Genomic DNA, 27,322 nt, shown 5'->3' on the forward strand with positions numbered 1-27,322 from the left:
TGGACCTATCCAACCCTTTTATAAAATTCAGGCAGTTAAAAACCATCTAGACTGAGCCTTTCTCAGTATATCTCCTCAAGATAAAACTCTGGTCTGAAATCCAGCCTGTTACTCCCTCAGTACCTCAAACTTTTTCATCCTATTCAAAATGAAAATACAAACCACTTTCCCAAATCCAGACATAGGAGCATCACCCTTCTCCAGTTATCACATACTACTGTCCACATGTCTGTTTGGGGATTTTACAGATGGTACCCCTTCTCTAATCTTTAGGACAGGTCTCCTTTCACCAAACCGTTCTGTACAACCTGAACCTGTAATTTCCCATCACATCTTCCCCAGGTTTTAACAGTTAAACATCTGTCACTTCGTCTGTTGCTTCACCTCTCTTCACTCAGTTTATAGCCTTAGTTATTTCCTCAAAGTCTACTATCTGTAAGCCGTGTCTACACGTGCCGGCTACTAAGAAGTAGCCACGCCAACTTCGAAATAGCGCCCGCCACGTCTACACGTGGCGAGTGCTATTTCAAAGTTGAAATCGGCGTAAGGCGGCGAAACGTCGGAGTCGCAATCCCCATCAGGAGATGGGAATAGCGCCCTACTTCGACGTTGAATGTCGAAGTAGGGCACGTGTAGCCGATCCATGTTCCACGACATCGAAAGAGCGGGGTCCGCCATGGCGGCCATCAGCAGAGGGGTTGAGAGACGCTCTCTCCAGCCCCTGAGCTCTATGGTTGCCGCGTGCAGCGGTCCCTTAAAGCTCCCTGCCCCCTGCGTTCCTGTGCAGGAAGCTGATAGCGCGTGCAGGCGGCCGCACTGCCATGCGGCCAGCCTGCACGCCTCCCTGCAGCCCCAAGCCACCACCCCTGCAGTGATGGCTGCTAGGCAGCCCCCCAAGTGCCCCCAGGGCACCCCCTCCAAGGGGAGCCAGGGCTCCCAGGAAGCCAGCCAGCCTGGGAAAAGGCAGAGGGGCCCCTCCTGGACGGAGGCCGAGATCCGGGACCTGCTGTGGCTCTGGGGCGAGGAGGAGATGCTCCAGGTAATGGGGAGCAAGAGGCAGAACGCAGATGCGTTCACTCGGCTGGCCGAGGGCCTGGCTGCCTGGGCTCACCCTGCCTGCACTCCTGACCACGTGAGGAGTAAGGTTAAGGAGCTGCGGCAGAGTTACGCCCGGGATGTGGCCAGCCAATCTGGGGCCGCCCCCACCACTTGCCCCTTTTACAGGGAGCTCAGGTCCATCCTGGGCCGCCAGTACACCTCCTCCCCGCCGGCCACTCTTGACACCTCGGCCGACAAGCCCCAGCAGGCCCCGGAGGCGGAGTCCGTCCCGGAGGCAAGCCCCGCACCCAAGGGCCGCCCCCCAGGAGCCCACCCCTCAGACACCAGAGGAGGAGGAGGAGGGGGAATCCTCCTCCAGTGACGGGGGGCTCCACATCGCCATCCCATCCCGGAGCTCCAGCAGGGCATCTGCCCAGAGGGTGTCCCCCAACCGTGGGAGCAGACCGTCAGGTATGTACCCCTCCGGAGCACACCCCCAGGGTTAAGGGGCGGGGACAAGAGACATGACCAGGGCCCTCCACATGTCCAGATGACCATGGCCCCAAGGAGAGCAGTGGCATGTCCCTCAGAAGAGTGCATCAGCCCCTGCCCCCCAGCAGGACAGCGCCATGCCCCATCCGTGGGGATAGGGGGAGTGGAACCTAGGGTCCCCCATGGGGTGGGGTGGGACACCCATCAGCAGCAGCAGCAGCAGCAGCAGCAGCAGCAGCACCTCCCGGGGACGGGGATGGGGAACCAGCAGCAGAGGGATGGGGGGACAAGGGCCGCAGCTCGGGGCCCACACTGACGTCTGTCTCCACTCTTCTTCCCCCCGTGTTCCGCAGCTGCACCATCGGAGGGCCCGGAAAGCGCCAGCGAGGTGTCCGTGATCCCGGAGAGCCCACCGGGGCCATTGCTGCAGGCCAGCCCCTCGGCGGAGCACCGACCAGCCCCAGGACGGGGCCGACGGCAGAGCCACCACCCGAGGACAGCCACAGACCTCCAGCTGCTCGCGACCCTCCGGTGTCAGCTGGAGGTGTCGGAGCGGCGCCTGGAGCTCCAGGAGCAAGCGCTGGCCTGGCACCAGGAGGCATGCGGGGCTTTCATGCACACATTCGAGTGCATAGCAGAATACCTGGCCCCCCACTCCGCCCGCCGCTCCAACCGCTGTCCGCCACCCTGGGGCCTTCCGCCGAGGGGGACCTGGGGCCTGCTGACACCCGCTGGCCATACCTGCCAGTTCACCCAGCCGCCACCCAGCCTCAGCCAGGGCTCAGGCCGAGGCGAGGGTCGCGCCCTCCAACCCTGGGCGCCGGACAGTAGAGGGGTGTGGGGCCGAGGACGTGGCCCCCGCCCTTCGTACATATCCCCCATCATATATTTGTATATAGTTTGTGTTAGACCCCTGTTCTTTTATGGTACCTGCCCCCCCAAGTAAATAGTTCCCCCCTTTTGTTCTATATATATTTGTAGTATTAATAATAAGAGAATTCACTGTTTTTTGGTTTCAAAAACAACAGGTCTATTTTTATTTGCAAGAAAAGTGATGGGGTGTGTGCTCTTGGGTGCTCTATGGTGTGGGCGTGGGGGCAGGGAGTGTTGTGGACGATGGGGGGGTGCAGTGGGGGGCCTGCCAGCATTCACCCCACGGCCTGGTCGAAATGGGCCTGCAGGGCCTCCTGGACCCGGATCCCCTCGGGGTCCACCTGGCTACTGGGGGCAGCGGGTGGCTGCACGTCAGCCCTGCCAGCCTCCACAGCCCAGCCCTGGAAGAATGCCTCCCCCTTGCTCTCGACCCAGGTTGTGGAGGGCGCTGCACGCGCCCACAATCTGTGGGATGTTGGTGGGGCCTGCATCAAGGCCTGCAAAAGTGCGCTCAACCACCTGGCGCGCATGGTTCAGGTGCGTGTTGAAGCGCTCCTGGCTGGCTGACAGGTGGCCCGTGTAGGGGTGCATGAGCCAGGGCTGGAGGGGGTATGCCATGTCTGCGATGAGACAGAGGGGCATGGTGGTGTCCCCCACAGGGATCTCCCGCTGGGGGATGTAGGTCCCTGCCTCCAGCCGGCGGCACAGGCCCGAATTCCTGAACACCCGGGCATCGTGGGTGCTGCCAGGCCACCCAACATAAATGTCCAGGAAGCGGCCCTGGCTGTCCACCAAGGCCTGGAGAACCACCGAATGGTAGCCCTTCCTGTTCAGGAAGCGTCCTCCGCTGCGCTCCAGAGCACGGATGGGGATATGGGTCCCATCCAGAGCCCCAAAGCAATTTGGGAGGCCCAGGCTGACAAACCCCGTGATGGCAGAATCCGGGTCCCCAAGCCGCACGAGCCTGTAGAGGAGCAGGGCATTGATGGCGCGGACGACCTGCAGGGGAAGGACATGGGAGAGCACCAGTGAGGGGTGTGCAGGGTGTGTCTGGCCCTCCACCCCAGGGCTGCCCTCCACCCCAGGTCTCCCCCCCCAGGTCTCCCCTGGGTCCTCTTACCTCCATGAGGACAGCCCCAACGGTGGCCTTGCCCACGCCAAACTGCTGCCCCATGGATCTGTAGCTGTCTGGAGTGGCCTGCTTCCAGACAGCGATGCCGACCCGTTTCTCGACCGTGAGGGCACGCCGCATGGAGGTGTCCTGGTGCCTCAGGGCAGGGGTGAGCCACTGGCAGAGCTCCAGGAATATCTGCCGGATCATGTGAAAGTTCTGAAGCCAGCGCTTGTTGTCCCACTCACCGAGCACCAGCCGCTCCCACCAGTCGGTGCTCGTGGGGTAGCTCCACAGCCAGCGGTGTGTGCTGTGTGTGGGGGGGGGGTCGGAGGGCAGCAAGGTCTGGGGCTGCTTCCTCCTCCCCTGGGGGCAGCTCCTCTTCTGTGAATAGAAGGTGGTCAGCTGCCTCCTGCATAGCATTGAGCAGGGCAAGCACTGCTCCTGCAGGGGCAGGTGTGTGGACCTCTGGCTGCTGCTGCTGGGAGTCCATACTGCCTCGACGGGGTGTGCGTGCCTGTGTCTCTGCAGACCGCATGCTGTGCAGGCTGAGTGTGTCTGGGAGGGGCCCTTTAAGGGAGCAGCTAGCTGTTGCCCCAGAAGTGCTAGTCCACCCTGTGACCCTGTCTGCAGCTGTTCCTGGCACCTTTATTTCGATGTGGGCCACTTTGGCGTGTAGACGCTCCCCTGCAGCGCCTACTTCGATGTGGTGCTGCCCAACATAGACACTGAACGTCGACGGCACCAGCCCTGGAGGATGAGTAGAAGCTATTCATCGAAATAGCTTATTTCGATGTCACTACATCGAAAGAAGCTATTTCGATGTAGCATCCCCGTGTAGACGTAGCTGTAGTGATATAGGTATGTTAGCTATTCCTTCACACCTTTCACTGTGTACTTGTGTTTTGTCTCATTAAGCAGAAGTATTTCAAATATGTTCTGTCTTTCCTCGATTGTTAAAATTATTCCATCTGCAGCCTTCAGAATACTACAACAGTACAAGCACTGTGTTGACAGTTGTTTACTGATACTAGAAAAAGGATTTAGACATTCTCCTATCTTATGCACTCACCAGGTTCCCTTGCTACATTTTCCGTTCATTCTCTCATATCTCTTCTGACTGATCTTTCAACTTCTTTGTCCATGCTCTCTTATTTCAAAATTGTTCTTTTACTACTGTCTCATACTTGTTCTCTTCCTTAATTCTTTCCTCTCTTCAACAAGTCAAATGTATTTGACTGGAGTCCTTCTTTTTTCTTAGATCTTCTCTCCCCCGACTGTAGTCCACAAATACTACTATGAAAATGTGCTACTGTTCTATGTCACGCACCAGTTTTTTTTTTTTTTACTTTTCAAATCTATTGCTAAGTTGCAGCTTGAAATGTACTTTCATTGCTGCAACTACTAACTTTCTAGTATTGCACATAATCTCTGCCTTGTGTGATGTTAATACAAAATAATTGTCTTTCCACCACTACTGTCCACCTGGGAAACACAGCAGGTACACAAAAGAAAGATAAATATGCTCCAACCGCATTCTTTATGAAGAATTTTGGAAATTCATTGGAAAGACTGCGTAGCCAACGCGAAGTGTTTTGTTGCGTGGGTCAGAGCCTGCAGACGCAAGCCGACAGATGTCTATGGCACTTTGGTCAGGCCATCAGACTACCCTGCTGCTGAACCACAAGGTATGTCTTAGACTGGATTCTACCTAGAGGAAGAAGAAGGTGTGGGGCAGGGGGACAAAAAATAGCATGTTGCAGGACAATAGAAAAAGATTCAGAGAGAGAATTGTAACAGGCTAGTTGCCTGAGAACATACTTAGGGTTTTAGATGGGATTGCGAGCCCTGTGAGCCCATCCCAATACTCACACAGAGTGCATCTACACTAGCAAGTTCTTTCAAAAGATTTTTCAAAAGAAGGGGACTCTTTCGAAAGATCTCACAGAGCGTCTACACATAAAAAGGGTTCTTTCAAAAGTAAATTGAAAGAATACAGTGCTCCTTTCAAAATCACTCTTCCTTTCCTGTTTCAGGAAGTGTGCCCCTTTCAAAAGCTTCTTTTGAAAGAAAACGTGTGTAGATACTCTGCAGGGCCTTTTTCTCAGAAAAGCACAGTCCTCTTGGGGCCTCATTTTTCTATCCCTGGCCTGTTCTTTCAAAAGAATGAAGGCTGTGTGGACACTCTTTCAAAAGAGCAGGTCATTCTTTTGATCCACTTTTTTGTGCATGGACTCACTCTTCTGAAAGAAGTTCTTTTGGAAGAGATCTTCAAGAAGAGCTTCTTCCGAAAGATCTCTGTAGTGTAGATGTAGCCACAATGTTTCCCTCAGTGTTCAGAATTAGGGGTGGCTTTTAAAGCAGAAGAGTGGCAAAATGACTACACCACAATTTGGTGTCTCATTACAAGATGTGAAGATACTTTTTGCAATAATCTAAAATCTATGCAGACCACAGACTTGCTCTGTCTGCCCACTCCTACCCTCTTCCCTAGTATATTCATTTCCAAGGTCTCCTTATGCTCTCTCTTTCTTGCCCTCAGACATTACTGGATGCCCACCTCTTTTTTGCCCTCTCATTGTACCTCATGTTAACTAGTCCATCCATTTTTTGTTTCCCAAAGTCATCTCCTATTAAGCCCCATCAATCTCATAAACCCAACCTGACCCAACATTTTCTTTGCGGCATCTCCAGTTACTTCTCTGGCCTCAAATGCTCCACCAAGCCTATCAGCTCAGTCTCTGCCATCCTAAAGCTCAATCATGTTCTGTGACAACTCTCTCAGTAAGAGACCCTTTCAAGCAGCTGCATCCTCTCATCCTCACTCCAACAGACTGACTAATCACCTCTAGTAAGGGTTACACTGTGTTCCCCGTTATATAATATGTACTCCTCCACAAAACTCATCATGTGGTTCTTCCCCTTCAACCTCCCTTCAGCAAAACTGATGTCATATTCCCTCCCACTTACTTGGATGGGGTCTATTCTCTCTCTGTCCCACTGGAAGTCTTAAGGTCATGCTCATCTAGGAGCTGTGTGAGGTTGGGAGGGGAACTAGCCTATGTGAGGTGTTCCCCTGCTTAGCTTGGCAGAATCAATGAAGCATGTATCCTGCTATCCACACACAGTCCGTGGAGTGCTCATTATTCAGCATGGGGGCCATCAAAGCAGCAGTCTCCCCCTCTCTCCTTAACATATGATGAAGCAGCATACAATGAATGGAGGTTTGCTGAGTAGATGCAGAGGTGAATCACAGAACAGTTACAGCTAGTGCTCCCTGTAAGCTGAGCACTTGGGTGGCCACCTAGGAGATATTCAGGTGCCACCTAGCTAATTAGCAGAGCTCCCATAGGTGTTCACAGTGGGCGGCACGCGTTTCTATTTGGTGGTACACATCCAGACATGCTTGGTGCACATAACAAAATTTATTCCTCTGTGGAGGAAAAATGTTAGAGGGAACGTTGGTTACTGTTCAAGAGACGGTCACAAGATCAGCATCAACTGGAGAGATGAGGTCTACCCATACAAGCTTCTTACATCCAGGATAACTAGCACATTTAGAGAGACTGGTTGAGCAGTGAGCAAATATGCTTGGGAAACTGAACCAGTATGTTTTCACCTGTGTAATTCAAAAATGGTATCTGAAACAAGTGAACATTTTTGCAGATCTCTTCAATAAGAAAGATTCAGTATTTTGCTTCAGACACTGACACACTCACAAGCCTGCAAAACAGACAGACATAATTCGGTTTCAGTGGCGACCTGCATGTATAAGACTTGCAACAGTGCCCCCATATATATACATTGTGATTTTATTTTACAACTGCCATAAATAGAAAGTATTAGTCTGGAAACTGGCATCACTAGAATTGGTTCTACGAGTCTTTGGTTGTCCTTAATGAAGCTGTAAATTCAGATTTATTCTCCAGAAAAAAAAATGACATTCACAGAAGAATTACTGAGTTATGGTTGAAATATAGCAGCAAGACATTTATACCTGTACGCTAGAAAGAGCTTCCTGTTCTTAGGCTTGTTTTATTAAGTCACATTTGCTATTCAACAAAATGCAGACTAATGAGCATAAATATGAAATGGTGCCTGTCTGTTTTTGTGCTTCCATTAGTGAATTGTGAGATTAGATAACGGTGAGAAAGAACTTGACTGTGAGTTAGATAGGAAGTGTGTCTGAGTTAGTTTTTGTTCATAATCTCACATAAATGAGAAGTCTTCTGTTTCTTGTTATTTGGCTATACATATGCAATATAGATCAATTAAAACCAATAACTGTTGTTTACATTGCTAAGTTGCTTAAATATACCAGGCCAGATTCGAAGCTCAATGACATCAGAATACAGTAACTCACCAAAGCAGTTCAAACTCTGCAAATTGAGATCAAAATCTGGCTCAATAGACAGACAGAAAAACAAATCTGGAAGTGAACAATTAGAAATAAAGCATGTTTTTTTTTCCAGAGTTGGGAAAAGCCAGGGCAAAACGGCTAGCTATAGATGGGTGAACTCAGGCAACTGCAAGACTTAAAACATTTTGTAAAATATCCTGTTTTGTGGAACATTTGAAAAAAAAATCTCCAATTCGTTTTTTATTCAGAATCCCCAAAATATGTTGTTTTTTTTTAAAGCCAAACACATTAGTTTACATCTTCTGGCATGAAATAAAAATAAGATTCTTTATTATATACTCCTTAGGCTAGGTGGATCACGTACTTTGGTGGCATTTCTCTATTTAAAGCTCCACTGTTACTCTGTCCCTCTTCCACAACTGAGGCTGTGCTAACACACTTCTAACACACTCTCAAAACAGTTTGGACAGAGTCTTTTTTCCTGACAGACACGCTATGGAAACAAGTGGAAGATTCTGGACTGGATGGATTGGTTTGGGTGAAAAATTCTACTTCTATCCTCCCCAATCTCCAGTGACAACATATTAAAACCTTGGAAGCAATGATCATGTTTAAAACGTAGTGGAAGCTATATTATTTCAGTAGTTTTGTGGACAAGTCCTTATATGCAAATTCCATACAACTCACAATCCCATCTACTTCCAACGTTCATCTCTTTCTTCTGTACAGTCCCTTTCTTCTTCAGCTGTCATGTCCTGTACGCTATTTCTTTCCTTAAAATGAGTTACCTCCATGGCAATTTCCTGCAGTACCCTCGACAAAACTCAATGCTTTTTTTCTGAAGGTATATGCCAATATGGCGCACCGTCACCTTTTTTTCCAGAGTGGGGCCAGAGCTGAAGCTCCCTCTGGCCCTGCATCAGTGCAGGGGCAGGGAGGCTGCATAGGGGGTTAGGAGGCAGAGCCCCCATGACCTATGGCAGAGTGGGGCCAGGAGCCACAACTCCCCCTGGCCCTGCAGCAGCACAAGGCCAGGAACTGATGCCCCCAAGTCCCACAGCAGAGTAGGGCTGGGAACCAGAGCACCCTGCAGCAGAACAGGGCTGGGAGCTGCAGCCCCCACCTCCCCTGTGGCAGCCCCAGCCATGAGAACCAGGGTGGTAGGCGCAGGGAGGAGCTGTACCGGCTCCTTTCCCCACCCCACCCCCCGCAAAGAAAGCACTGACAAAACTTACTCAATTAAGTTTAAGTATTTTAGGAGTTCATTGTACTAAAAATGCAGGTGTTCATGTATTACCGTGGACTGGAATGTAATGTCTCAGGGGTGCGGGGAGGCATGAGCAATGTAAACCCTGGGAAGTTTTATGAGCATCAAAAGTCAATTTAAAACTGTCTATTGAACTCAGTCTTCTGCACCTTCACCCTGAGGAGGGAGTTTTTTATCTGTTGATCACATATCGGAACGGCTGACACTATAAAGAATGACTCTCAGATTCATGGAGATGCTTGTTGTGAACTAATACCTGTTATGAACTTGGGATAACAGAAGAAACTCTTGGTGGATTTTGAGGGATCAATTATCAAGTCCTGGCTCAAATGGGAATAGTGTTCACTAAGCTTATTAGCATGCACATAGGTCCTTCAATTGTTTTTATTACATCTTCTCTGTGATGCTTTCTCTGCAATGTGAGAATAAATGCTCTTACTTAGAAAAAGCTGCATAGTAAGTTATGCCTGTGGGCAGCTGCGCTGTTTATAGCGTCTAAAAGAGGGACAGGCAATGATTTTTGATGGAGGGTCATTCTAAGAATTAGGTAAGAGGTCAAGGGCTGCAGACTTCCATGATGTTAATGGAGGAGGTGTGAGGTCAGGATGACTGGGTGCTGAAGGAAGCTCAGGGTAGGAGACTGAAGTGCAGGAGGGGACACAGGTATGGGTGCAGGAAAGGATTCTGACCTGGAGAAGGGGTGCAGATGCAGGCTCCAGGAGGGGGGTTGTGACGGGAAGCGCAGAGGTTTGGGCTATGACCTGGGCAGAGAACCAGGATGCATAATCTGGGAAGAGTATGGGTGCAGGAGCAGGGATGCAGAGGGTTTGGGTTACCTGAGGTTAGGGGTGCAGGAAGGGAAGCAGAGATTTGCAAGGAGGGAGAGGCTGGGGTGGCAGAGGCAGATTCTGGCCAGGAGGTGCTTATTTAAATGGGTTCCAGCCAGCAGCCCTGCAGCTGCCTTAGGCGGGATACCTGCCTGCCCTGCCCCCTGCATGCCACTCAAAGCAGGTGGCTGGGAAAGAGGAGGGGAGCATGTGCTTCTCTGAGCACTGCAAGCCCTGGAGAGAGCGGGTACTTCATGCTCTGCCCAAAGCATAGCCATGGCAGCTCCCATTGGCCGGGTTCAAGAGAGAGACACCACAGAATGGTGAGGTGATGGCTGAAGAGCTGGGAGCCTAGAGTGGATGCCCTTGCTGGACCACAGCAGGGGAATGCAGTTACCCTGAACTCTGAGACCACTAGCAACCAGGAAGGAAACCTAACTTCCATCAGATCGGCATGTTAAAGAACTATAACACTGGCTTGAGACAACAAGTTTGTGATGCAAGAAAAGCCATGTTTGGGTCAGCAAGAATCATCCAGTTATCCCTGGGCATTTCTACAGAGGCCACTTTCTTCGAAAGTGGCATGGTAATACATGGCCGGAAATATGCTAATGAGGTGTGGATGCAAACTCCCTGCACCTCATTAGCATACGGTCACATGATTTGGAGTCTGGAAGACTGTTCTTCCGGACTCCAAAACACTGTTTAGAAGCGCGGCCCCTGGGGGTGGCCTTCTGGAAGGAAGTCCTTCTTCTGGAGGCCCCTTCTTCCCAAAAATTTTTGGGAAAAAGGGGCCTCCGGAAGAAGGACTTCCTTCTGGAAGCTCCTCCGGGGCCATGCTTCTACACAGCATTTTGGAGTCCGGAAGAATGTTCTTCCAGACTCCAAATCACATGAACGTATGCTAATGAGGTGCAGGGAATTTGCATCCACACTTCATTAGCATATTTCGGGCCGTGTATTACCATGCCACTTTCGAAGAAAGTGGCCTGTGTAGAAATGGCCCCTGGGCTTAAGCAAAGCAGGGACAACACAAGTGGGGAGAAAAATCACTGCAAGGGAAATAATTAGGGCTCTATCAAAATTCATGGTCCATTTTGGTCACAGGATATTTTTAAAATAGTACATTTCATGATTTCAGCTATTTAAAGTTCCTTTTTCATGGTGTTATAACTGTAGGGGTCTTGACTGCATGTGTGTGGGGAGCACAAAATTATAGCGGGGGGTTACTATACTGCTACCCTTACTTCTGCACTGCAACTGGTGGAAGCACTGTCTTCAGAGCTGGGTTCCTGGTGAGCAGCAGATGCTGGCTAAGAGCCCAGCTCGAAAAGGCAGAGTCACTACCAGCAGCAGCATAGAAATAAGGAAGGAATGGTATGGTATTGCCATCCTTACTTCTGTACTGTTGCCTGGAGAGCTGGGACCACAGTCAGAAGCTGTCACTACAGAGCCATCCAGTTTTGAAGGCAGCAGCACAGAAGTAAAGATAGCACGGCACGGGTATTGCCCCCATTACTCCTGCACTGCTGCTGTTGGAGGGACCTGCCTACAGAGCTGGATGCTAGGCCTACCCTCACTGCTCTTTTCTGAAGGCAGCACAAAAGTAAGGGTGGCAATATTGTGACCTCCCTAATACAACTGTGATCCCCCTGCAAGTCCCTTTTGGGTCAGGACCCCACATTTGAAAAATTCTGGTTTCCCCAATGAAATCTGCAAAGTACTGGGTAAAAGCCCACAAAGTACCAGATTTTGGGGTGGGGTGACAGATTTCACAGTCTGTGATGCATTTTTCATGGCTGAAATCATGACATTTACTGTTTTTAAAAGAAGTCCTATGACCAGCAAATTGACCAAAATGGAGATGATACACTACAGGATAAAACAGAAAGTAATATTACAAGAGATGTGGCAAAACCCAGGAAAAACTATAACCCCATTTTCTTTGAAGCAGAGCCACTGAATTAAAAATTGGCAGAGTGCATGAAGTGCCATTTCATTCAAGTATCACTGAGATGCATCTGTGTGTGATTAATTACAATTAAACTTGCTACTCCTACACTAGACTGATCTGTCAACAGAAGTTACTGTTGGACAATATCTTCCAACAAAACTTCTGTTGGCAGACTGCAGCCACAGACAAAAGTGATCCACTCTGTCAACTGACAGCAGACAAACTGCCTGGCCGCTCTGGATAGAATGGCCACTTGAAGTACAGCAGACAGGGTTGCCCGCTGACCTGGAAGCCCTGTCTGTTGACAGAGAGCCCCCTGGAGCATCCACCCAGCTTTTTTGTCGACAGATTCTGTTGAGAAAGGCATTCTGCCTTGTGAGGGAGGGGCAGAAGGCTGTCAACAAAAGTGACAAGTTTTGTTTTTAGTGTGGACACTCTGAAAGTTTTGTTGACAAAATCAGGGTTTTGTTGGAAAAACTCTCTAGTGTGGATGTAGCTGTAGTATTTACTTTATTTTGTGCTACATCAAAAAGCAGCATGTAACTGTATCTGAATCTTAGAAGTGTTAAAAGCTCTATTGACAAGATGTTTCTATGCCAAGCATGAAAGCACCAACTCAGATAATTAATATTGTGGAGTACTGGTGACCAGACACATATGACATATGATGACACCCCTTACTAGAGCTGAGCAAATAATGCATTTTTCAGTTTGGGGGCCAAAACAATATTAAAACATTCAAACTGAAATTAGAAAAATTAGGTAAATCAAAAGAGTAAAACATGTTTTGTATCAACTGTTAAATTTTCAGTTGACTCAACATTTTGGGGATGATGAGCGGTTAATTCTGAGTTAATCTATATGCTTCACTTGACTCTATATACCCTTCCTTCTCTTCCTTTTTCATTTTCATTAGAAAATGTCAGGCTCTTTTCAATGGATGAGCATGCTTGTACATGTTTTAATTGGCATTGTTTTGATGCAGAAGAGAGCTTTAAATTCAGGAATTGAAATGAAGCCAACAAATTTGGGGCCTTTAAAATACATTTTTGTTTTTAAAAAAAGTCAAAAATATTCCAAATCTAGTCATTACAAGGTCTATTGTTGTTTTTTTCATTAATAAAAGTTTGAAGTATATAAAAAAAATCGTATAAAATAGTAAGGGATGTGCAAACAAAGCTCCTTCATTTATACATATGTAACTTGTGAAGAACTGTCACTTGAGAGCACATTTAATGTTAGCGTCTGTCTTACCTCAATTTTTTCCCATATAGTTTCATAATTGTCTTGGTGTTGTATATCTTGCATCAATTGCTGAATTAAAGCTGATTTATTTGAAGCAGAGATCTCATTTTTCTCAGAGGGCTCAATCACTACAGGCTTTCCTGACTTGTCATCTGCGTATTTTTTAATGCAAGATGTAGGCACACAAAGCTCTTCATCTGAAAGAATCTCACTCAGGGGCCCAGATTCAATGCTATCACCCAAAGAAGATACTATGTCACTTGAAGAACTTGGTGAAACCCTACCCAATTTTTTGTGCTTCCTTTTAATCTGATATGTTGGATACATCTCAGAATCTGAGTTCATTTCTGATAGTTCCCAATCATCAATATTTTGAATGATTTCTCCTCTGGGTTTCTGAGGCAGCAGTTTTGTTAAATTTTCTAACTTCAAAGCCAATACTTCAGTCTGTTTGAGGTGTGATGGAAGCGCTAAATATTCATCTGAACCATACCAAGCCTCAACAACTTTACCATTTGAATTATCATAACTTGGTGGTGACAGGTAACTCTTCTTACTTTTATTTCTTGGAAGAACAGATGAGGAGGAAATAACAGGCCCTGAGTCGGTTGAAGATGCTCTTTCTTGGCTATGAGTTGGTGAACTAGATTGTTCACTTTTACTTTGGGACTGGCCATTCAGTTCTTTCAGATTACAGGAATCTGAAGATGTAGAAGTAGAATCGGTTTTTGTAGCCTCCATGATCTGAGAGTTACAGGAAGGAATTCCATTTTGTAGAGCTGAGTTCCCTCTTTTATTCACCTGCTTTGCTGAAGGTGTGTTAGATATACTCCCAGGTATCCTGCATGGTACCACCTTTCCAGGAGTGTCATGTGATTTTTTGTGTCTGGACTTCTCCTTCCGAGTGTAACAATTAGACTTGTCTAGACTTACGGAACATTCCTTAACATGATTGTTTATTGGGTACTCAAGACTTCTATTGCCTATTTTATGTAAGCAATCATAAGACTGACTGACAGCAGATAGACTGTTAGTGTAAGACGACTGTAAAGCCAAACAAAGCTTGGACCTGTCTGGTGGATCTAATAACGAGGGTGTACTTCTACTCATTTCAGTCTTTAAACTGGGAGAGATTGGATTTTTTACATCACTGATTTCCATATCATCCTTAAACATATCTTCTTTTAGAAACAAACCTCTTTTTGGCAATGTAGGCTGTGTGGGTGAATCCTCATTATAGTTAAAGCAGTCTCTTATTGACCTCTTGGGAGTTGAATTTTCACAGTGTGGCTGCTGTCTGCTTTCTGCACCAGGGTTGAGCAGTGGATTGTCGTCTTGCTTTTCTAAAGAGAAAACTGGTTCAACTGATAAAATGCCAACTTCATTGCAAGATCCCATGCAAAGTGATGGCTTCCCAGAAGGAGAAAGAGATGAGAGCTCAGGTGACGTGTTGCTGCCTTTGCTTTCTCCCTGATCTTCTGTTGAAGGAGGTACCTGGGTTTCTTTCACACTGATTGGTTCACTGCATTTGGAAACAATGGAATCATTTGCTACTGCAAGTAAACCCACACTTTTGATAAGCTCCGGAAAATCTTTCTCCATCTCACTGTAGTTCCAAGATTCAAGTGCTTTTGTGTTCGTTTGACTGGAGGTCATGTCACCCAGGGCACCACGCAAATCCTCACTCGGGCTGTAGTCAGATAGTTCAAATGCAGTAATACCACAATCCAGAGACAAGTAATTTTGGGAGCACTTGATAGTTAACTGTCCTGAGTCATCCACTTCTGTTAAAGAGTCAAGACGGTCCTGAAACAAAATTAAAAAATGGATATCAGTTGTATTACTTACTGTTCACTAGATGAATTCTTCAGCCACAAATCCAATCAGTGGCAAAGTTTTCTTACGCACATTCTAGAAAAGTAACCGTTACTGAACTGCCTCAGAGCTTTGTACAGTACATTGTTGAGTGAGTGAACTATTCTAGAGTATTTGGAAATACAAGCACAGCAGAACAGATAAATGTCAATCTGCACACAGAAATGGCTAACTCCTACATGGCATCATCACCTTTCAGAACACTGACAATTGTAAATATCCTGAAGAGATACTGCTCACAGTTTTCAAACTATGAATATGATTGCTGTTATTTTTGCAACTAAAAACATCTGTCATATCCATCCTCAGAAAAAACAATGCAAGACAGGAAGAGGGGCCCCAAAACTCCACAAAGGGATCTCACAGAACCTCCCAAAGCTAGAAGGGGCTTGTGAGGTTACAGTAAGCAGGGAGTGGAAAGCCTCCATGTTGAAACCTGGCGAAATCTGTGATTTCTGAAACCTCATGGGTACAGAAATAGCCACTTAAGAGTGTTGCTCCTCCAATTCACTCCACAGCCCTCCTACTGATTGTCAGCATGGGTTTTTCAGAAGCCAACTTGCCACTGGCAGACTTTGCCAACATTTGCACATGAGCAGCTGCTGATTGCACCTAGCTTCATGAAGCATTAACTCCTGCTGACTTAGCCATAGGTTAGCTGAGGACAGTACTGTGAACAGAAGCTGTGGCTTTGTCTGCAATATCACACCCTCTACTAACAATTCCCTGATTATCGGCTCTTCATTCTCAGAAGCTGAGGCAACAATCTTGATTGAGCACTAAGATTTTAAAATGTTGAGACAACTTTGTGCATAAACAAATTTAAGAGGGTTCTGGGACTTAGGTGGAGCAGGCCAGAGAAAGGAAAGATTTTAGGAACTAGAAGCAGCCTGACATACCATCAGTCACAGAAAAAATACATTCATTTACAGTTTACTATCTCCACATGGTTTTATGGCTAATTTAGGTTTCTAACATCAAGGCAGGAATCAGCTACTCCCCAATTTCAATGTATTTATTCAAGTTTGAATAAATTCAAGCACAGGTCCAAAGTCTGTTCTCATTTACCCTACCCTTATCAAGTGTAACTCCACTGAGCCCACCATTTAGATCAATAAAGATGATAAATCACTGCTAGGTAAAATGGCCAAAAAAAACCCAAAAAACCCGCAACCCTACATGAAAGAAAACAGTTGCTCAAGTGCTGGTAGTAAAGTACAACATACTATTGAAAACATGTCATCATGTCTCTGCCTAACAGCAACAAATGATTCCCACTAACAGTCAAAACAGCTGCAATCTCAACAGCAAAGCAGCCTCATGGTTTGCCTCCTACCTAGAGTACTAGTTTTGGAGCTCCTTAATCAGTAAGGACGTAGTGACTCACTCATTAAATTGTTAACTCCATAACAAATCATGCTTGGGTTAGCCAGAATGACAAAAATAACCACAAAACACTCAAAAATTTTTAAGTTATCTGTGTAGAAAGTTGATTTGGACTTTTCTTAAAACTTTTTATGATACGCATTTCAGTCATGTGAAAGGGCAATTGAATGAATGATGTGTCATTAATTACCCAAAACCTCAATATCTTAATTACAGTTAGGCTCTATAAAATCATCAAAATTATTTCTTGAAGCCACACGTGGAGAAAAATGAACAAAAATTATTATTGCTGCAATGTGTTCTGAGAACAGATTTCAATGAGCAAAATCGTTTGTAAATTTAAAAAAAAAAACCCACCTTTGGAGGCTTTCAGAGGCTGACAGCAGAGGGGTGGCATTGACCTCCCCGGTCCAGGACCCATCAAGCCCGCAGAATGCTGGTCTGGACAAGGGGGTCCAACCTATACAGCCATTTTTCGTATATCATGCCACAGCTTCATAGATGTTGGTTGCATTTTTATGGAGGCACATGATGAACTAATTTTATTACAATGATCAGTCTTTGAAAGAACTTTATTTCCCCCCAGCTGCAAGCAAGAAGTCCACCTCTTTCTTCCCCCATCAATGGGCACACAATACTTCATACTCACAAGCCATTCCTCCCTTTCCCAGAAGGAGAAGCACTCCTGAGAATGAGACTTATGTAGCAGCACTGTATTATGTAGTAATATAATACAACACTATTGTGTAGTATTGATGGCATAGTTATCATTCCCTTTTGATGGTTTGGAAACAAAAAGCCTGATCCTCAACTATGTAGATTTGTACAGTCCCACTGAATTTAATGGAGCTCTGTTAACATACATCAGCTGAGAATCTCAGCAAGTTACCTTAAAAAGAACAGAAACAGTAGAGTTGGCTGAAACCAGCTAGATTTACTCTGTAAATTGTGACATTAAGTTGACAGATTACGTCCAGCTAGATTTACAACCCCCGACGCTGACTCAGGATTTTGCTTGCAATTAAAAATTCCCAGTGAATTTAAAGCAAATGTTGGAAGACTTCATCACTCCAACATGTTCTCCATCTTCACTTCATTCACATAACTCCTACACATGTCACATGGAACCTGCCTCCATACTCAGAGTAAGCTGTCCCTCTCCCACTTAGCTCTGGGTACCTTTCTCCAAAATGGAAATTTGTCCTTCAGACTTTCATCCTTTCCTTCCCAAAGGCTTCACAAGTGCATATATCCCCAATTTGGCATCTCCAGGATAATGGCCAAGATGTATCTCTGGTCCTCCAAATGTGGGAGGTTCCTCTGGGGATAGCTGTAAATTACTTAATCCCCATTCGATACCTCTAGGGCATAACACATTTCTGTACTATAGCTGTGGGCACTCTACTCTCTCTGATTATACTGCTGTACTAACCAGGGTCACTGAAGAGAAGGTTATTGTGCACAGAGTGTTGAGCGGTGGACTAGTGAAAGCTATCAGAGTGGGGCTACTTCCTATTCCACTACACTTGAATGTAGTGTTGGGCTGACTGCCCACTCCACAAAAGTCTCTTCTTGAATTAGCACAGGCAAATCACACCACCCTTCCCAAGTGTGCCAAAAATAACCAATTTCAGGAGCTGCCTGATAGGTGGGAAGAGGAGGATCATGGGATGTTAACAAGAATTCTATAGAGGGAAAGGTGACTCATGGAGGGTGACCCTATCTCTCTATCCCAAATTCAGGACAGGGGGAAATGGGGTGGGGTGGCTCCCCTTTTGTCCAACCAGCTCAAGCCATGGACACGCATATACGGCGTGGGGAGGGCAGGCAGGGGGCTGCCATGCAGAGTGACCAGAATGCAGCAGGGAAGGGGCTATGAGCAGCTGCTCCCTGTAGGCTGGGAGAAGCCAAGGGACCCTGGCCAGGCAAGGGGTGCTTGTTGCACGCTCCAGGAGCTCCTGGGAAGTTCATGGCAGTGCCACCCTGCCAGGAAGGAACAGTCCTATGGTGGGGCATGGGGGCGTCGGTGCCTTTGCAGACCCACCAGAGCCTGGAGGAGAGTCCCATGCCCTGCCTCAGCAACATCAGCCCAGCCCGGAGCTCCACCACTTTTGCCTGCACCACACCGCCACACAGCCTCTGGGCGTTGGGAACTCAGGAGCCCTCGCCAGCTTCTGGGAGCCTGGCAACTCGGTGGGGCACTGAGCCCAGGGCAGGGCTGGGGGCTGCCCACATACAGGGCAAGCTGGGCCGGGCACATCGCACCCTGCAACTGCTCATGCACGGAAGGCCCCAGCCATGGCAGAGCACACACGCAGGGCCCTGGGCACCCTGGCTTCAGGGACCCCGGGCAGCGTGTGGCTCTTGCTCCACATTGGGCTGGGAGCTGGTCCTCCCAAGCCCTGAGTGGCTTGCGGGGCTGCTGGGCAGTGCAGAGCTGCAGAAAGTGGCCGGGGTGCCCTGTTCCTGGAGGCTGATGCTGTGCAGTGCCCGGGACCCTCTGCCTCTCCCGCCAGAGATGCGTGGGGGAGCTCCAGGCTTCCCAAGCCTCAGGGAGCTGGGAAGGAGGAAGCAGCCACATGCCCCCGCCGCCTGCCCAAGCATACCTCTGCCTCTGCAGGGCCCCCTACTGGCTCCCTCTGGGAGAGACATGAGGTCAAGAAGTCTTTAAAGTGCTACTGGACTGCTTTTTTGTTTTGAAAACAAAACCTGGCACGTTGTTACTCCAGGAAATAGCCTTGGCTGGAAAAGGTCCCGAGGGTGATGGTGCAACCTGCATCAGCAAGCTTAAAATGTATAAAATAACTGCTGGGAACACAGTCAAATTGTTATGGTAGGAATCATGTATCATGCTTGTGCAGTTCCAGGTCATCATTAGTAGAGCCCTGAAGAATCTCTGAATATCTGCTTTATATACACAGCTATGAACAGCCACTTCCTGTGTGGAGGTGCAGATATCCCAGGACCATGTTTGTGGATTGCAGATTGGCTTGGATGTGGATACGAATTTTGTATCTGCACCTACCTCTAATCATTACTTATCCATTTTATTGAGCAATGGTTAATTCTTCATTATAAAAAATTAAGCACTGCAGTTTAAAATGTATTTGTATAAATGATCAGCAACAGCAATCTATGGTTTAGCAACATATCAGAATAATCTCTAAATGGCATCCAGTTTCCTAGAAATCCCATTCTACTCTGTAAAATTTGTACATATTATTGTTACATACAATTTTTATCATACTAACAGCAATCACATAAATAGTTTATTCGTCTCTATTCTCTTTTTTATTGTCTTATGGACTTGATTGCACTTTAGATATATAGTAAACCTCCAAGATATGTGCAACCGAGTTGTGTGCGTCTTGGGTTAACAAGACTGAAACCCATAACAGCAGCGGCAGCCTGTCTCTTGGCAGCCTTCCCTGACAGGAGTAGTTTCCCAGTCTCAGTAGTGGTGGGGAGCTGGGAACCAGAGGGCAGCCCGGCTCCTGGCTCCCCACCGCTTACAGAGGTAAGAAACTGACCAGGAGTGGAGGGAAGCTGGAAGCCAGGCTGCCCCTGGTTCCTGGCTCCCCTCCAATGGCTTCCCTGGTCAGTTGCCCAGCTCCGCAAGGGGTGGGGAGCTGGGAGCCACGCTAGTACCTGGTTCCCAGCTCCTTGCCATTTGCAGGACCCAGGAAACTGGCTGGTCAGTTTCCCAGGTACCCCAAGCAGTGGGCTTTCAGGAGCTGGTCAGTTTCCCAGGTCCTGTAAGAAGCTGGGAAACTGGCAGCAGCCTGGCTCCCAGCTCCCCTCCCCTTGCATAGCCAAGAAACTGACCAGGGCAAACAGTGGAGGGGAGCCAGGAACCAGAGACAGCCTGGTTCCTGTCTCCTCTGCCCACGAACTTGCACAAAAATTTGAGTTACACTGGGGTTGCAGGAACTTTCTGTCTGGAGATGTAACCCCCATGTAACTTGAGGGTTTACTGTAGTAGGATCACCATTTTCTTGATCTTGATGATTAGCTGCATTTTGTACCGGCAGGAAGAGGGGGTGAAAAAAGTGGTTCTGGGCATGTTTATCAGTATTAATTTCAGGAACACCCCTTGTTATAAAGGCTTTTTATAAATATCAGCCACAGAGTAGACGAAGTTTTAAGATAGAAATTCATACTCTGTCAGAAATGTGTGTAATCTGAAATCAACCAATTTAAAGTTATGATCAACTAGTTGAAGGGTCAGCAACCCCTGGCTCATGTGCCAAGAGTAGGAGGTGAGCAGATTTTTCATCGGCACTTGAAGTGAGAGCTCAGCCCCACTCCTCCTCCCCCATGCAGCCAGGAGCTTGCTCAAAGACATGCTGCCAATGCATATAGAATCATAGGATTGGAAGGGATTTCAGGAGATCATCATCAAATCCAGCCCCCTGCTTCCAGCAGGATCAACCCCAACTAAGTCATCCCAGCCAGGACTTTGTCAGGCTGGGACTTAAAAACCTCTAAGGATGGAGATTCCACCACCTCTCTAGGCAATGCATTCCCGTGCTTCACCAACCTCTTGGTGAAGTAGTTTTTCCTAAAATCCAACCTACTTCTCTCCTTCTGTTACTTCAGACCATTGCTCCTTGTTCTCCTGTCTGTCACCACTGAGAACAGTTTCTCACCGTCCTCTTTAGATCCCCCCTTCAGGAAGTTGAAGGCTGCTATTAAATCACCCCAGAGTCTTCTCTTCTTTAAACTAAATAGCCCAAACCCCTCAGCCTCTCCTCACAGATCATGTGTTCCATCCCCTCAGTCATTTTCATTGCCCTATGGTGAACCTGCTCCAGCACATACACATCCTTTCTATTCTGGAGGACCCAAAGCTGGACACAATATTCCAGATGTGGCCTCACCAGTGCCAAATAGAGGGGAACAACAACTTCTCTAGATCTGCTCAAAATGCTACTCCTAAGGTGCTCTAATATACCATTAGCCTTCTTGGCTACAAGGGCACACTATTTACTCATATCCAACCTTTCATCCACCATAAACCCTAGGTCCCCTTCCACTGCACTGCTGCTTAGCCAGTCCGTCCCTAGCCTATAACCATGCTTGGGATTCTTCTATCCCAAGTGCAGGACTCTACAGTTCTCCTTGATGAACCTCATCAGATTTATTTTTGGCCCAATCCTCGACTTTATCCATATCACTCTGTATCCTATCTCTACCCTCCAGCGCATCTACCTGTCCCCCTAGCTTAGTGTCGTCGGCAAATCTGCTGAGGGTGCAATCCAGTCCCTCATCCAGCTCACTAATAAAGCTGTTGAACAACACCAGCCCCAGTACGGAGCCTTGGGGCACCCCACTTGAAACTGGTCACTTTCCAGATATTGAGCCATTTGAACTCACATTTTGCAGCATGACAGGGAAGCCTGGCAGAAGTAGCACAGAGCTGAGCCAATGCCTGAGTGTGAGGGGGCAAAGGGGACTGAGGAGCAGACGCTGCAGGCAAGGGTATCCTCACAGTGGTTCCAGATGTAGGCACTGCTGGCCCAGTCAGCCAGCCTTAATCCTGGATAGAGGAAGGAAATTTGCCCCTGGCCAGCACTTGGGCTGCTCTGCATCTGTCAGACACTAAGTTCCCTGGACAGCTTCAGGGCACTGGGAGCCCTGTTGGCCTGACACTCATGGAAAGAGGCAAGCAAGGGCGGATTCCCCTCGGCCAACTCCCATTCACTGGGGCCATTCACTTTATGGAAGGCAGAAGGCCCCCAGACCGCTGCTCCCCAGCTCTGAACATTCAGCCCACCCTATTTCCAGCTGTCTTTATACTTGGGGGCAGACTCATCAACAGGAAGTTGGCCTCTCCTCGTTGGTGACATGTGAATCCACCTGCAACCCTTCATAATTTACAATGATTACTGATTACTTACTATTAAAATAGTACACACACACACACACACACACACACACACACACACACACACAGAGTCTCAGATCAGATACATGATTCCATTGAACATTTCAAGCACACGCTTAACTTCCACCACCTTATGTGCCCTTGACTTCAGGGACATTGACTGGAAATTTGGCACATGTTTAAGTGATTTGCTGACTTGCGTCCTCACCAGTAACTCATCCTTTGTCTCAACTCCCTGGCAAGAAATGTGAGAGAACTAGTTATCCTCTGCTACTGACAGGGAAACTGAGGCACAGAGCGACACTGAGTCTCAGGTTCTAAAAAGCACCGGCAGAAATTCTATGGTCAGCTTCCACTGAATTTCAAAGGACATTAGGTGCCAAAATATCTTTGAAGATGGAGGCCCTAACTCCCTAAGGCTTCTTTTGAATCTCTTCCCCCACCCACAACACTCCCCAGTGACTGGCCAGTGGATCTAGGGAGTCAGTGGCAGGACAGGATTCATTAACAGGTCAGATTTTAGGAGCTCTTTCCTCTCAACCTGGTTGCCTCCCCTGAACTTTAACCCACTTCTAGCACCAAACATCAAGCATTTTAACCCACTTCTAGCACTAAATATCAAGCAACCATTTTTGGGCTGTTTCAAAAATTCCAGGCTTTGTAATGAGGAAGAGGTTTAGTGAAGGATATAAATTGATTGTTTAAGGCAGCAGCAAGCCAGGGAAGTCCACCTGTGGATTAACAAAAGACCAGCTAATGCTACAACCACAACCTAAACAGGAAAGCTTTGCATCTTAATTTATTTATTAATGAAGTCATTTTAAGTAGGACTATTAGTGACCTTAAAAAGTATCACCAGCACTCACACTCCATAGAAGTCAAAAGGTCAAAAATTGGCACTCTGCCTCAGAAAGGTGTCTGACCCCTGACCTAGGATTTCATTGCATAAAGCCCATAACCTTTTTTTTTCTCTCACTCTCAGGTTTTTTTTTTCAGCTATAACATATCTTCTGGAAAATAAATTGAATCCTGATTTTAGGGTTTCAAGTGATGGAGAACCAGCCATATCTCTTGCAAAGTTGTTAATTACCCTTGTTGTTAACACTATGCACCTTCTTTGTATTTCAAAGAATTTGAGCTAAAAAAACAGTCTCCTTAGAAGTATTTAGTAACCATACTTACTGAGCAAACAGAAATCTAATGAAATGTGTCTATATTCATAAGCCTATTAAATTGGTATAAATTTTGCATGCATTTGAGGAAAGTGTGATTTGTGCTGCTCTCCAGGGATGCTGCTAACACAGATGGCAGCTTGCAGACTACACTTTTAAAGGGAAACTTTAACCAGGCCTGTACAACCATGGGAAAAAAAATCTTTTCCAAGCCTAAGATACATGTCTACAAAGACAAATTTCTTATTTTGATTTTCACATACAAATCAATTTTTCACACACAGATCTAGAGTTGAGCCGGAGCTCACAAAGTTTTGATTTCACTCTGAAGTTCTGAATTCCAAAGTGACCAGATCAGGTGTTATGCTTCAAAAAGCACCTCTGTAGTGATGGGAGTTTCAATGGGTAAAATGTTAGCCTTGTGGAAAATACTTCCTGCCATTTTAAAGGGTGCTTCAAAAAAAATTAGTCCTATGATCTTACATTTACTTTAACCTGGTTCAACCAGAATGGATTTCAGCTGAAGAAATTTAAGATAACACCTATTCCATTAGCCTCAAGTATATTTGACAGCACTGATGATAGGTTGGATAAACTACTTCAAACCACCTAACAATTTTTTAAACTATCAGCTGGGCAGATGAGTTTAATTTCTCTAATATGATGAAGGATTAATGTTCCAAGAGTAAATTACTGCATTTAGTTCTCATACCTCTTTTGTCTCCTCAGAAAACGCCTGTAGAATGTCAGTCTGCCTGGTATAGTTTCCATTGGCATCCTGTAGTCCCTGTAGGATGCGTTCCCTCAGAACCAGAACAGACACACGTAGCTGGTGCCAGAGTAGCTGCACTGTATGTATATCTACTATCACATTGACGGAGTAAGACAGAAGCTTCAGGGAAAACTCAGTCTCTAGCAGAGCATGAATTTGTTCAACATGATCAGATATATCTTCACATATATCCTAGAACAGAAAAGAAAAAAAAATACCTTTAGCTTCAGAAATAGACTCTATAAGGATCATCCATACCTTTTGACTAAATGGGATTTCAGATAGGGACAATAATGTAATTAATACATACAAAGTTTTCTATTTTTTATTTATAGCAAGGCTACAACAACTGAACAAGCAGCTGTCCTATTTGGCAGGAGTGTTTGTTGAGTACAGACACAGCATACACTAAGGATGGCACAAGAATATCACACAGTCTTATAGACAGAAAAACAGAACTGTAAAGATGTCATCCTAAACTGTAACTGTTACCTTAATTTGCACTAAGGACCACCATAGGGTTACACTCATATGTATTATATTAAATGCCACAGCTGGATTAAAGAGAAAAAGGGAATTAACTTTCAAGCACACATCCACACACACTCAGACTCTCATGCACTCATACACTTACACAGGCAAAGAGGTGCACAGATATAGCACAGAAAGCCAAGGTATAGTGGGTCCATTGTGTATGCCTGCAGTCATGGATCTGGGGAGTGAGCTGATCATATGAGTTCTTTGTTAGCTTGCTCTCTTACCAGTGAAGTACTCAGGGGCAGCCGGTAACATCCATCCTGGTGAGAGGAGGAGGGGCCCAGGGCCTCCCAGCCAGTCAGCTAAAACTAACTGGTGCAGAGAGGGGATGACAAAAATCCCCTTCCAGCTTTGTATCCATCTTTTTTATATGTTTCAATCCATAGCTCTTGTCCCACTGTCCCAGGACTCTGTATGACCATGAGTCATCAGCTAAGAGCAGAGGGGTCTTCAATCTCCTCTTGATAGGACCTCCTTCTCTTTCTTGGGTGGGTTCTTTTGCAGAACTCAGCTCCTATTATTCTCTTGCTAACAAGGTGCTGCTGGCAGCTGGTCATCCAGACAGGCTGGCTTGGGGGGTGGAGTCCTTTGCACACATACACTCACATTCACACATCCAAATGAAATTGCAGACACACCTAGCTCTCTAACAGACAGGATTTCTTACAGACTGACAGGAACTACAAACAGTTTCTTGCTAACGTATAATACTTATTATAGACCTAGCAGCTGCTACGAAACAAAGCTAAATCTATCCAACAAAGCTACTGTTACAAAGCTTCAAGGTTATACAGACAATATCTGAAAGTTACAAACTTACATCCACATTATACTGGTTTAGGTGAAGGCATTACATAACAGTAATGATTGCCATGAAAGCAGTAAGACTGACCCAACTGATCTCTATTTTTAGTTGAAAAAAAAGATCAGAATATAAAGAATTAGATCTGTGCCATTCCCAAAAAATAGGTATAAGCAGAGTTGCCATTTTAAATCAGTAAGAATCTGGATATATACAAATTGTTTCATGGAGCAGCGACAGGGTTAAATCATAAGCAAGCTTATAAGGCATATGAATATGGGTAGAAGGTACTCTATGATGTTCAATTAAAGATTCACTGACTCTAAACTACAAATTAATGGCACACTGATTTTGAAAGAGTCATGTAGAGTTCTTCTGCACTACAATATAAAGGTGTGTTGTTAAAAGGCAGCAAGCAAAAAGGCTGACAGACAAATCACTGAAAACTTAACATAAGCCCTGTTGAACTCCTTGGTTAACATAAGTTACTGACTTAGAATAGAATCATAGAATACTAGAATATTAGGACTGGAAGGGACCTCGAGAGGCCATTGAGTCCGGCCCCCTGCCCTCATGGCCTAGGACCAAGTGCTGTCTAAACCATCCCTGATAGACATCTATCTAACCTGTTCTTAAATATCTCCAGTGAAGGAGATTCCACAACCTCCCTTGGCAATTTATTCCACTGTTTGACCACCCTGATAGATAGGAACCTTTTCCTACTGTCCAACCTAAACCTTCCTTGCTGCAGTTTAAGTCCATTGCCTCTTGTTCTGTCCTCAGAGGCCAAAAAGAACAAGTTTTCTCCTTCCTCCTTATGACACCCTTTTAGATACCTGAAAACCTCTATCATGTCCCCCTCAATCTTCTCTTTTCCAAACTAAACAAGCCCAATTCTTTCAGCCTTTCTTCATAGGTCACATTCTCTAGACCTTTAATCACTCTTGTCACTCTTTTATGGACCCTCTCTAATTTCTCCACATCTTTCTCAAACTGCAGTGCCCAGAACTGGACACAATACTCCAGCTGAGGCCTAACCAGCGCAGAGTAGAGAGGAAGAATGACTTCTTGTGTCTTGTTCACAACACACCTGTTAATGCATCCCAGAATCATGTTTGTTTTTTTTTGCAACAGCATCACACTGTTGACTCATACTTAGCTTATGGTCCACTATAACCCCTAGATCTCTTTCTGCTGTACTCATTCCTAGACAGTCACTTCCCATTCTGTATGTGTGACGGTGATTGTTCCTTCCTAAGTGGAGCACTTTGCATTTGTCCTTATTAAACTTCATCCTGTTTACTTCAGACCATTTCTCCAATTTATCCAGACCATTTTGAATTATGACCCTGTTTTCCAAAGCAGTTGCAACCCCTCCCAGCATTGGTTTCATCTGCAAACTTAATAAGCGTACTTTCTATGCCAATATCTAAATCGTTGACGAAGATATTGAACAGAACCGGTCCTGAAACAGACCCCTGCAGAACTCCACTTGTTATACTTTTCCAGCAGGATTGAGAACCATTAACAACTTCTCTCTGAGTATGGTTATCCAGCCAGTTATGTGCCCACCTTATAGTAGCCTCATCTAAATTGTATTTACCTAGTTTATTGATAAGAATGTCATGTGAGACATGACACCATCCAACACCATGCCTTTAAATCCTGTTAAGATACATCGCGATTGAGCGTTATGATTCAGAGGGATGTGGGTAAAATTAATC

At 46.3% G+C, this 27,322-nt stretch overlaps 1 protein-coding gene across 1 annotated transcript in view; it reads right to left on the reverse strand.

Annotated features, from left to right (window-relative positions):
• The window catches only part of AKAP6 (A-kinase anchoring protein 6), a 260,386-nt gene extending 235,229 nt beyond the window's left edge, over nucleotides 1–25,157 (reverse strand). The window contains exons 1-3 of the mRNA XM_074997551.1: nucleotides 25,110–25,157; nucleotides 24,200–24,451; nucleotides 13,177–14,973 (exon numbers count right to left, since the gene is read on the reverse strand). Coding sequence (XP_074853652.1) covers nucleotides 13,177–14,973; nucleotides 24,200–24,451; nucleotides 25,110–25,157 — 2,097 coding nt within the window. The remainder of the gene's footprint in view (nucleotides 1–13,176; nucleotides 14,974–24,199; nucleotides 24,452–25,109) is intronic.
• Between the last annotated feature and the right edge of the window lie 2,165 nt (nucleotides 25,158–27,322).

This window comes from Carettochelys insculpta, chromosome 6 (genome assembly GCF_033958435.1).
Source record: "Carettochelys insculpta isolate YL-2023 chromosome 6, ASM3395843v1, whole genome shotgun sequence".
Taxonomy (NCBI): domain Eukaryota; kingdom Metazoa; phylum Chordata; order Testudines; family Carettochelyidae; genus Carettochelys; species Carettochelys insculpta.